Source organism: Alligator sinensis, unplaced genomic scaffold (assembly GCF_000455745.1).
Source record: "Alligator sinensis unplaced genomic scaffold, ASM45574v1 scaffold823_1, whole genome shotgun sequence".
Taxonomy (NCBI): Eukaryota; Metazoa; Chordata; order Crocodylia; family Alligatoridae; genus Alligator; species Alligator sinensis.
Window position 1 is genome coordinate 1337084 of NW_005842272.1, and position 12474 is coordinate 1349557.

The window sequence follows — 12474 nt, forward strand, 5'->3', positions numbered from 1 at the left end:
TGCTGAAGCACATGATCTATATAGATGCTGGGTCAAACCAAAGTGATGCCTCTTCCAGTAAAGCTCTGGGGTTTTTTTGCTTTTTTCCTCCCACGTGTCAGTGCCCACGGATTCCATCTCTATCTGCTGCAACCAACAGAAGATTTTATAGCAGCAGTTCTAGAAATGGGTTTTGTTTTTGTTGTATTTTTAAGAAATATCCATTTTACTGAATTAAATCTAAAAATAAATCGTATGGAATTTCTTCGTTTTGTTTTCCAAAGTTTTAAATTTTCCCTGTTATGCAGGATTTTGTCCTCAAAAGGTGTAGATGGTAAAGTTTTTCTTGAGTAAAGCTGTAACATCCTCATTCTAGGAAGGATCACAGGATAAGGACACACCAAGTTTTAGTGGTCAGTAGTAAGATAATTGACGCTGTTTATGTTTAAATAGTTATTAAATGTTTGGTTAAAGGTTTGAGATAAGTTACTAAGAACAGTATTGAAGTGAATGAGGTAAACTTCTGAGAACTGTTGTTTCAGGCTAACTGCAGATTCAAATGGTTAACTCCTATTGAGTTATGCTGTGTTCATATTTTGAAGAGTCAGACGTAAATATTTAACAAAAAGAAAAAAAGGCTTATAAGGTTAGGTGCATATGTTCCTTTTGTAGCACTGTATATGTCTTTGTAGCACTACTGGAAGTTCAGGCTGTTTCTAGCTCTAGAAATATGGCAGATCTGCCACAAGTTTCAAATCTTTTGTGGCACTACTTGTAACCTGTTGACTTGTACTTGTATACCTACAGAGGGTCTTCCAGAGTACTCTACTCCCCTTCCTCATTTCCAAAGGAAGCATAGCAGTCCTGGCAGTCAGAGCTGATCAAACAAGCCTGTTGGGCTCACCGACAGGAGCTTAAGAGCAGCCTCCTGGTGTGCCCTGGCTGGATAGCATGTCTTTGCTGGGACTTAGTAGCACTTTAGGTGGGGTGTACACCTTCTGGATTTGTGTATGCCCTCATAATACTCTATTTTGTAGTACTATATAAATGAATATATGCATATAGCCAGATCACAGGAGAAACCCTACAGCAGGAAAAATTCTTCCAGATATTCGGAGGCATCCAACTACTTTTAAGTATTCCAAATTTATACATGTTTAAGAGCTCATTCCAAATCTTTTTAGCTCTCTGAGCTTGCTGGTTCCTAAACTGTGGTCTTGTGGACCAGCAGTAATTTGTGGAACAGTAGACAATTTGCAGAGAACTGCCTGGTGACATGGTTCTGATTCTTCTTGTTTCCACCTGCTACATTACACTTGTGCCTGCAGTGTTTGTGGGGCATGTCAGAATTTTGTTAAACTGTCTGTATTTTGACACTGTCATGTATTGGCATAGTTTATGGTTGCAGTGTTCTCATTAGTTGGACTTGTGCCAGAAGGGAAATGAAATGCTGGAGCTAGTTTCAGCGTTTTCGGTGTTCTACAAGTTCTTGTTTCTGGTTCAAGGTGTATTTAGTGTGTAGAATTAAGTCATCTTTAAATAGCTTATGAATAAAATACTGGTTTTGAAGTTACTTTCTTTGGTTACAGTTATAATATATCTGTTTGGTCTCTCCTATGGATGTTTGCCTTATGCTTGCTTTGCTTTTTAACAGGTCACCTGAACAAGAATCATCAAAGTAAGTGCTGTTGCAAGCATATATAAATTCTCTACCCTTTGATCTGAGAATTTAAGATATGAAATAAAATTGTAAATGAAGTGAGATCTTTGTAGACTTATAGTTAGTTGGTGGGGTGGGGGGGGAATGTCATTTTATGTTATTTACTTCTAATTTAAAATAAATCATTTAGGAAGACGTTGAATCTGACCTGTGTAAGTGCTTAAATATAATTCACAAAATATATTCCTTTAAAAATGTTCTGACAAATATTTTGTAAAAGTTTTAATGATGCTGAAATCCACTGATGATTCATCTGGTAAGTCTGCATATAGTGCCATATTGTATTCTATTTAGCAGTTTTGGACAATAAGTGTGATCTGTAATCTGGTATTACAAAGTGAAATCTGAAAATTAATTTTATTCCTCACAGATTGTTGTAATATGATTCATGTACATGTACAACCTCAGTTGTTACATAGTACTGACTTACATGACTCAAAAAAAATATTAGGTGAATTATTTTATAATAGTAATTACACCTTATAATATTTATAATAGTTATGTTACATTTGTGTTTTGTTATTATCATTTGTACCCAAAAATGCTGTCCATTAAAGAGGTGTTTAATGATCAGTGATTTTTGAAGCCTGTGAAAAGGCTAAAATGTTAAGTACCTTTCTGGAAATGAACAATGGGCATTGTTTTAAAAAAAACAACAACAAAAAAACAGGCCACTCACATTGCTGATGCACAGCAGTAAAAATGAACAGCAGAAATTTTAACACGAAGCTAAGCTGGCCTCATGGTGTCTTGTGACCTTCAAGACTGTTGAAGTCAATGGCTTTCAAAACTTTGAAAACCAGGAAACCATGGAGAATTAAGGTGAAACAGATCTTTGTCATTTAACATCCTGCTTTTCAGAATTTTAAGTACATCCTGCTACCCTAATGCAACATTAACTCTGTGCCTAGAGCCCAAGGAGTATATATGAGCAATGGTCCAGGGAAGGTAGCTTCATAATTGTACATGAGAGTTCTGAGAATTACCATATTTACTCAAATACAAAACAAGTTTTCCCTCCCAATTGTAATGGGGCAGGGAAAGCCCCACATCTTATTATCAGTCACATACAAGGAAATCTCACTAAATACATTGTCTGTCATTAAACTGCTGCCAAAAGCAGCATGTGCTCAGCAATGGAAACCAATTATGAAATTGATTAAATGCAGCCAACACTGAGCGTGACCATAAAACATGCCGTATTGGGCAAATATGCTGATGGGAACCTTTTTTAAAAAAAAACAAATTTTATTTAAAAAATACACTTATCCTATACTTACAAAGCAACACACATCAAACATCCTTGTTTTACCAAGACTTCATAGCACAGAAATAACTATGTACTACATATATTAAACCCTTAACATGCATCAGCTTCCCAGGAAAATCATATTCTTACAGAAATATTTTCCTTCATACAGAACCCCATGAAAAAACTATTACCTCAGTAACTACCTGAAACTTTCTTCCCTTCCCAGTAGTCCTCTCTTGGTTTAGTGAAACAAATGTGTCCAGTCCTTTTCCCTCCACTTCTTCTCTGCCTCTTCCTCTCCAATCTTTTCCTTCTCCTGATTAATATAGTATTTCAGTGTATGCAGCCCCAGCTTTGGGCACTTCACTTTCAGTAAAAGCCAATCCCTTAAACCCAAAGGTTTCTTACTTTCCATAAACTAGTTTTAACACATGCTAATAAATCCTTAATAATGTTTCCTCTGATGAGTCCATATAGTACCATCTCCCACATTAATGACAGATTTATTTGGTGATACTCAAAAAGCAACAGGCCTTTCTTATGCCCTTTTTGCATACGTGGACTCCCAAAACATGTCCCCCTGTTTCTTCTTACCTGCACCTCTATCTTGGGCACTTTGGTAAGCTCATCAAGCCCCATCTGTATTGTACTTCTCTCACTAGCAAGATATTTCTTACAACCGTCTACAGTAGGTAAGCATGTTTGCCTTTTAGTTGTTTACCCACTACCGCTCTCACACATTCTTCACTTGTCTTTCTGTGAAGTTTCCTATGGGTGCCATCCTGTCTCTCCCCCTTACTACTTCCATCAATTTCTTATGACCCTTCGGGACCTCCAGCCCTATCTTCCCTATTTTATACCTCTGCATGAATCCTTCCATTCTGATGCAATGTGTGGTAGAGGCAATGCACCAAGAGAAAACATACCACAGAGGGGAGAGCTGCCAAGCCAGCAGGACACTGCAGAGAGCTGGACGTCTGGTGGAAATGAAACTGTGGCAAGGGAAAACGCTGTGGCAACAAAAGGAGAAAAAAAATGAGCCCAGGAAGAGCCAGGATCAGCTCTAGCCCCGGCATGGGCCTGTTTTATGGTAGCATGCCAGTGCCGATTCGCCACCTGTCCCTTTAAGGAGACAATAAAAGCTCTGACGGAGTTGGAGCAGGAGGGACCAGAAGTGAGGCTTCTGGTGGGGCCACTAGAGCCCCAAGGAGGAAAAAGCTCCGGGGAGGAGCAGTGGTGGTTGCCCCAGGAAGGAGCACCTGGATATGAGACAAGCCTGCGAGGGCTAAGGTACTTACCAGAAGCAGAGCTGTGGATCCTGGGTGTCTCCGGACCTGATTGGACCACCAGGGATCCTGCAAAGGAAAAGAGAGCTGGGAGTCCAGACCACAGCCGATACACAACCAGGGAAAGTAAAAACATACCAGGAAACAAGGTAACCTGGGGACAGGAAGGACTGTAGGTCAGTTTCACTACAGCCTGGAGCCCAAGCCAAGTAAGGTTCAAGTCCTATTGTTCTAAAGTTAATTACAAGATTACCACCGTAGCTTGCCCTAGTGGTGTGCAGAAGATAACAGCTTAAGGTTGGCGTAAAGTAGGGTATAGGGGAGGCAGAGCCCTGAATCGGGGAAACCGGACAAACAGAGTTAAGGAGGGTGCCAGAAAAGGCGAGACATAACACTTTACTCCCGATAACAAACCTATTTTCCGTCAGACGTGGCAGGAGAGAACCCCTGAAGGCCTTCCAAGACTAATAAGCCAACTTCAAGCTATCCGCTTCTCAAGGGGATGGCGAGACCTGAAAGGTCCATAAGAGCCAGACATACTAACAAACACCACGGGAAGCTGCAAATGAATCAATAGTTGCCAGACCCATGGATAGCTAAAAGAGGTCTGATGTACTCCCAATTACCTCAAAATTGAAGCTGTGTGAAATCGGGTGATATATGCTGCTTTTCCCCGTTATTGCCTTCCATAGTGCACTTACATTTTTTGCATAGATAAACAGTCCCAAGTCTGGTAGCCATCTCTCTTGCTTTAGACAGGTCAGCGCTAGCCAGCCTTTCTCTGTTGGCATTCCAGAATATACACATTTCCCTCCTGTACTTTTGCTATCTGCCACCACATCAGTGGGAATACAATTCCTGTATATAGAATAATTGGCAGTAACACAGCCTTACCCACCTCCACTTTTTCAGACCATAACCAAAGTATTAGCCATAGCCTTGCCATGAGCTTTTCCCATGCTGTATTATCTTTTCCTTCAGCATCCATCAGGATCTGTAGCACACTGATTTTTCTCTCCCTTTTATTTGAATGTCCAGCTTCCTAATTCCTCCAGTTCCCCACTCCCATTATTGTGTTTTTCAATCTGTTTTGTTTAGCCCCTGTCACTTCTCCATACTCTGCGTGCTTTTGCACCCTTTCCATTGAAAGTCTATCTATAACATTTATATTATCCATGTACGATACACATTTTACCTCACCCCCCCCTCCTGGTATGTTTACTCTGCTTATGACTGTCTTTTCTTATTCTTTGTGCTAATGGTTCCATGCTGCTCACAAATAGTAGTGGTGACAGGGGGCACCCTTGTCTCACCCCTGTATGGATTTTAAAGGCTTTGGTTTGGTGCCCATTAACTTGGACTTGACTCTCTGCTTCTCTATACAATAAACCTTATCCATCACACATTTCTCTGGGCACTCCATTCTTCGTAGTACCTTGAACATGTAATCATGATCCATTCTGTCGTATGCTTTTTTTACATCTAGGTTTGCTATAACTTGATTCTTCTATACATGCTATCAAGGCAATGAAATAAACTCCATGTAGTTTGTGCTGGAGTCCACTGCTCCTGGGCGCAGCATCTACATGTGTGCCTGGGACCCACAGCATTTTGAGCTAGGGTGGAGCTGCCCTGGGCTTGCAGCAGGGCTGGGGGGTCAGCCCCAGGCTCCAAGTGGCAGCGTTGGGCAGTAGAGGGGCTGGCTGGGTACACAGGTGCTAAAGTACTAGATAGTAGGTAGATCCCACATTTTAGCTCCCTTGTGCCCAGGCAACCCTTGTCACAGTCTACATATGCGTTTCAGTGGAGTAAATTACTCTGCCCTAGGATAGCATGGCAGAGTTAATTAATTTACTGTGCCCTAATACCAGTATACATGTAAACTGTTATGCTTTACTGTGGAGCTAATTAGGTCAACTCCACAGTAAAGTGCACGTGTAGATGTACCCATGGTGTTTGTTTTCCTGTCTTGGATGTGGGACAGTATATCTCTGATCACCAGGGTTTTCTCTGATAAAAAAAATGACACATTCTCTGACAAAACCCTCCAAAATCTGTTATTAAAATTAAAAGCCCCCTGCAGCACACCCCAGCCCTGCTGGTGCCTCTCACTGCCCCCAAATCCCCACCAATACTGCTGGTGCTCCTCACTGCCTCCACAACAGGCCCCCCACCCACAGCCCCTGACCCGCAGCTCTGCCAGAGGGGGCCCTCACTTGCTAGGGCTATGGGGCTAGGGTCCCAAGTCTGCAGCTCCCTGCCCCCAACAGCAGGCAGCTGCAGCAGAATCAGCATGGAGCTAGCTCCCCCACTGCTGCTGCCTGCTGAAGTGGGGCCAGGGCCCCTGGCTCCCCCCCAGCCCTGCTGGTGCCCCCAGCCATGACCTACAACCCCACAGCACTGCCAGAGGGACCCCCAGCCCCTGCAAGCCCCACCTACCTCACAGGCTCCGGGAGAAGAGTGAGGCTGAGCTGAGCCGAGCGGAGCTGTGGCTGAGTGAGAGCCTCAGGCCCCACCCTTCCCCTCCCCTTCCGGGCAGGGCTAGGGTTTACCACCCTGTTTGCCAAGAGCTCTTGCAGGCTGGAGCTCAACCAGCCTGCAGAGCTGTTTGCAAATGCAGGGAATCCTCGGGCTTCTCTGACAAAAAGGGGCAATCCATGGTTTTCTCATTTTGTGGGAAACGGAAAGCCTGGATCTCTGCTGATTACTCTGATTGCTTCGGAGATCTTTCTGCCTGGTACTGGTCATCATGCATTATCTTCTGGAGGATGTTTTCTTCATCTTCAAACCAGCATCTGGGCCACTAACTTATAGTACATATTAAGGAGTGCAGTCGGTCTCTGGTTTTTCAGGAGTTCCTTCTCCCCTTTCTTGAAGAGAAAATCACAATGCCTTTTGTAAAATCTTCCCCTGCCTTTCTTGCTTCTGCTATTTCTTTGAACATTTCCTTCCTACCCATGCCCAAAACTTTTGGTAAAATTCTATAGGTAGTGCATCTGCTCCTGGTGATTTTCTGCTTTTAAAGGTTTTAAACACTCCTCCGCTTCCTTAAGCTTATCTTTTCTTCCATCTTTGCTTCCTCCTCCTGTACTTTCTTCTAATTTCTTTTCAGTCTCTTCCAAGAAATCCTTCATGTTTTTTCCCATCTGTTTCCTTCTTCTGGTATAGCTCATCACAAAATCTTCTAGTCACCTCCAACACCTCCTGCTTTTCCTTCCAGGCACCACCACCTTCCTGCACTGCTTTAAGCTCTCCTTTTGCTGCTTTTGTTCTGACCAAAAAGTAACAGGACCACTTGTTGTTTTCTCCCACACAGGGTGCTTCTACAAAGAATGTTTTCTTTTTTTTTTTTTTGCCTTTCTTTTAAACCAGGTTACTAACTCTTGCTTTGTTTCTTCTAGCTCTTCTTATACCTGTCTTCCTTCTGTGGCTTCCTTTAACAGCTCCTGCATCTTTCTTTGCAGCTCTTTTAACGCTTTTGTTCTTTTCCCTGCACATCTTCAGCTTTCCTTCCTGAATAATTCTCCTGTCCTCTTCTTCACCTTCATCCACCATTTTCTGGTAGTCCTGAAATATTTCTTCAGTTTTCACCACCCCTCATACTGTCTGATGTACGCTTGACATCTCTTTGTCTTGTAACAGCCACACATTTAACTTCTACAGTCCCTTCCTTCTCATGTGGCTTTTTCCAAAACTCATTTCTACCTTCAGCATCCAATAATCACTAAAAGCCACATGTATGGTTTCTTTCTTCCTTATCCTTATTGCTTTTGATAGAAAGACAAAGTCAGTTCTTGAGTGTTTCTTTTCACTGGGGTATGTTTTAGTGAAAACCTTCTCTGCTGCCCACACATCTCTTACTGACTCTTCTTTTATTACTTGTATTAACAGTCAGGATGAGCTGTCTGAAGCACTGTTTCCTTCTTCCCCTGTTCTGTCACCCACTTTGATTAGACAGTTGAAATCTCCTGCTATTATCTGTGCTCTCCCTCTGACCACATAAACCACTAGCTTTCTAAGTAGTGCTATCCTTCCCTCTCTCTCTGGTGCATATATATTGAAAAGTTCTAATTCTGTTCCTCTGACTGATAGTATTGTTTGTTGCTATCTGCCACTGATGACTTCTACCTCAGGGGCGGGCAATTATTTTGGGCAGAGGGCCGCTTACTGAGTTTTGGCAAGCCATCAAGGGCTGCATGACAGGCAGCCAGGGGCAGATAAATATTAATTTTCTAAATTTTTTAGGGGCCCCACAGGCCAGATAGAATGGCCTGGTGGTGCCACATTTTGCCCACCCCTGTTCTACCTACTTTGCTCTCAGCTCTAGTTCTTGAATAACATTGCTGCCCCTGCTGCTTTGTTCTCACTTGTCCCTGATTGTCAAGATGGTCCCCATCTCCACCTTTTTTCGAAGTGTTTATAATCCCTCTCCCCTAGTGTACCACACTCTTTTAGGCAGATTGTCTGCCCTTGCTTGGTTCAACACTGGTTCAATCTGTTCCCAGCCTTTCCTTGTTAAAGTGCCCCTGATGTTAAGTGAAACTATTGTCAGTGCCATTTATGCTTGTTTTAAAATGAGTGAACCTGTTCCTTTTAAGTTTAGTCTGTGCTTGCTTTGAGCTGAGTGTGCTACTACTCGGAGTGGCAGACTCCTTCCCCTCCCTCGCTCACATTTCTGTAGCCTTTCTAAGTTCCTCTATTACTTTCAAACTTAGGAAGGCTTGCATATTCCTGCTTCCCCACCACTTCCTGCCTTCTGGTCTCTACCCCGGATTGGAGCCCAGAGGTGTTAGTGTCATGAAACTGCTCTCCCACTCTGCCTCTGACTCACCTCCCTCATTATCAGGTGGTTTCTTCCTGGTCTTTAGCCCCTCTGTTTTCTTTCTTTTCCTGGTCTGTATCTCTTGTCATTTATACACATGCTGGAGGGAGAGGGCTTTAATTAGCGCAGATCCAGTGTCCAGGAAGGGAGCTTTAATTAGAACAGCTCTCTGAGTGCTCAGACCATGTCATGTATCACCATCCCTGCACTTCAAATTGGCAGCAGGGGTGCTTTTTCTAAAACTTGCTGAAGGAGCTTTAGATAAAGCACCCCCACTGCCGTTTTGAAGTGCAGGGACACTGATACACAAGATGCGGGAGGCTGCCGGAGCGCAGTAATTGCCATGCTGCTGCTCAAATGCGCTGGAATTCCAGTGCATAGGAGCAGCCTCCCTTTGGTTCTTTCTATTGCTCTGTCTCCACTTCTGTTGCCTTTCTTCCCCAGCCCTGCCTCCATGTCTGAGCTGTATGCTGTTCCTGCTTTCCTTTCCATTCTATCTCCTATTTTGTCCTGTGCTGACCCAGTCACAGAGATTTTTGCCCCCCTCCTTCTTTATTTCAATCTCCCATGGGGTTTCTACCACCGTTTCTACCTCAGTGTCCATGCCCTTCTCGTCCACTCTCCCCCTCTGGATTTTGCCGTTCTTTGGGAGATCTGATTATACTTGCAAAGGCTTTGGGGCACCTACAATACAAGTGTCCCTCTCCCTTACAAATAGTGCATTATAGGGACTCCTGGCACTCTGCTGCTCTATGCCTCATCCTCATCTGTAGCACACCGTGAGGGCATTTGCTGTGCCATTATGGTTGTCTGTACTACAGTATAAAACCCCTGTGTGCCCCAGTCTGTATCACTGATGGGAGGTGCAGCATCCCACCTGGGCTCCACTTGCCTGCTTGTAACAATACTCCTGCCCTCCAAGACCCTGTCCAAATACCATATTTGTCCCATACTTTCTTTACTGACATTTCCCTTTGGACATACTTTTCCCACCATTTTTCTATGTCTTCTGCTTATAGTAATGTAGTCCTACATTTTTCTGCATAGTTCCTCTAAAAATTCACCCTTCTCCATCTCAGTAAGTCAATTCCCAAGTCTTTCAGTTGGGGAAAGTAATAAGGCTGAGGAGTTGCTCGGCCTGTACTTCTAAGATCTCAAACAGTACCTTTTCCAGGAAAATCATATCTGTTCATTGTCAATCCTGTCTGCCTCCCATCACTGGTTAAAGTTGCCTTTACCCTCTCTAGCTTCTCTTGGTGCCTCTTCCATGTTTGCCCACCATACCACTCCCAGGGGACCAGCCTGCTGTTGTGCTTCCGCCATCCTCTGCTTCTCACCCAACATAACTTCTGCCTCTCCCACCCTGTTTCCTGCTCTCCTCTGCTCCTGTCTTCCATCTGGTATTGTCACTATCATTGTTGCTGCCTCTGGCATTGCTCCCACTGTCACCTTCTTTCTTCTTTTGTTCTCCACCTTTGTCTGCTCTCCATCTATCTCCAGGTCTTCACTTCCACTCTAACTCTTTTTCTACCTCATGCTTACTTGCCACCACATCCATTGTTTTGAGTTTCGGGTCTCCCTCCTCTGCTTCGTGCTCCGGTGCTTCCCAAAGCTTTCCTCAGCATGACCCTATTTAACATCTGGTTCTAGTCCTGAGTGGGGGCTAATTAGCACAGGGATCCTTTATCAGAGGCTATCTGAAGTACACGCACATGCTAAGCTGTGGGGTCACTATGGCTTGAAATGCTGTTGATTGTTGTGGGACCAGCCCAGTGAACTATGTTCTTTGGATTTGGGCCAATATCATGCATAATTTATACTACATATATGTAGGTGCTAAAGTGCTGTTCACAAGTGTGTTTATGGAGTACCTGTGCCAAAAGTAACATGCATCAGTTCTGGATAAATTTAAGTGCATGGCTACTATATGCAAACTGTTACAGCCATGTTTATTTTCAAGGTTATTGTTTTCAATTTTGCTTCTCATTTCCATGTGCTCAGGGAGAGCAGGGTCTGACAGTAAGGAGAGAGGGAAGGGGTTGCCAGGGGAAAAAAGTTGGGGGGGGGGGGGGGGAAGTAGAGAGCCAAAGGTCTATCTGACCCCCAGATATATTTTCCTTGCTATAGCAGTGGGAGGGGAACAAATTCAAGGCAAACCTCCAATAATTAGATGCTGTACCTATGCTGAATGACTGAGGAACTAATTGGAGTAGATTGGCATAACTGCTACAGAAATAAAAATGTACTTCAGTAGATCCAGTGTGCCTCATTTTATTTCCTAGCTGCATAAGTTAGGTCAGTAGCAATGCACAGGACTATTCTTGTCGTGTACATTATCAGCAGTCTTGCATTTTGGTTATGACTTCACAGTCGATCTCCAGAGCACAGGTTGGTAATATTTACAAATTCTGAGGTAGTTTGTCGGGCATATTTTAGACTAAGCCAGATGCAGGTCATTCCTATTTCTTTTGCCTGACTTGCACCCAGTTTTGCATTAGCAAAGGGAGAAGGTGTTCCACAGCATTGGTGTGTTCTGTCCCTTGTGCAGTCTGTAGCATCTGTGAGCAGAATTGTTGTATCATGTGTTTTTTCTGCCTCTTGGGGCATGGCTTAAGGGATTAAGGTAGCATTGCAGGATAATAATTCACATCCTGGTTTTCAAAGGTTTTCACTGTACCTGGAAGGGGGATGTTCTGAGGGGCACCACTGAGCAGGTTTGAAGAGAATTGAAGAAGTGGAAGGCATAGGAAAAACCTGAGGCCACCCTAAGAACATTACTGTTTTACAGTGTTGATTCTCCAGTGCAGTACACTAGCTGAGATGTATCTACTTTGAGTAGTCTCTTTTAACTAAAAAGTGGTGTGCTCATCTTTGTATAATAAACCAGGGCTAACCATACTAAAACAACTTGGCATTGCACTTATGTATGTACTAGTGTATGTTGGATTTAAACCTTTAAATACCGGTACCTTTTAATTTCTGTTTTTTATTTTTTACTGAAGGAACATATTGGGAAATAGTCCATCAGAGAGCTGTTTGACCCATACCTCACCAAATACCTCGACCCAGTCTCCCAATGGTGTTGGCAACACTTCAGGCTCCTATCCGTTGGACGGGGCGGATCAGCAGTTTTTAGAAACATATGACAATGTTACAAAGGGTAGCACCTCAGAAGATTCCAGTCAGTACTACTGTGACAGGGTGAGTTGTACAAGACAAGTGAACTAAATCAAAAAGACAGGGTATCAGTGCAGCATTGTTTGTCCGTTGCATAAACCCTTATAAGGTTCCTCCAACAATGTTAACTTGCCTGTGTTGCAGGATGTACACATTATTCATAGATTCATAGATGTTAGGGTCGGAAGGGACCTCAATAGATCATCGAGTCCGACCCTCTGCATAAGCAGGAAAGAGT

At 43.3% G+C, this 12474-nt stretch overlaps 1 protein-coding gene across 7 annotated transcripts in view; it reads left to right on the forward strand.

Annotated features, from left to right (window-relative positions):
* Positions 1–12474, forward strand: part of PTPN3 (protein tyrosine phosphatase, non-receptor type 3) — a 306004-nt gene that overhangs the window by 209788 nt on the left and 83742 nt on the right. For 6 of the 7 annotated variants that reach the window (XM_025209236.1, XM_025209238.1, XM_025209239.1 and 3 more), the window contains 2 exons: positions 1634–1657; positions 12062–12260. In XM_025209236.1, coding sequence (XP_025065021.1) covers positions 1634–1657; positions 12062–12260 — 223 coding nt within the window. The remainder of the gene's footprint in view (positions 1–1633; positions 1658–12061; positions 12261–12474) is intronic. The other variant, XM_006027902.3, reaches the window with a different exon arrangement.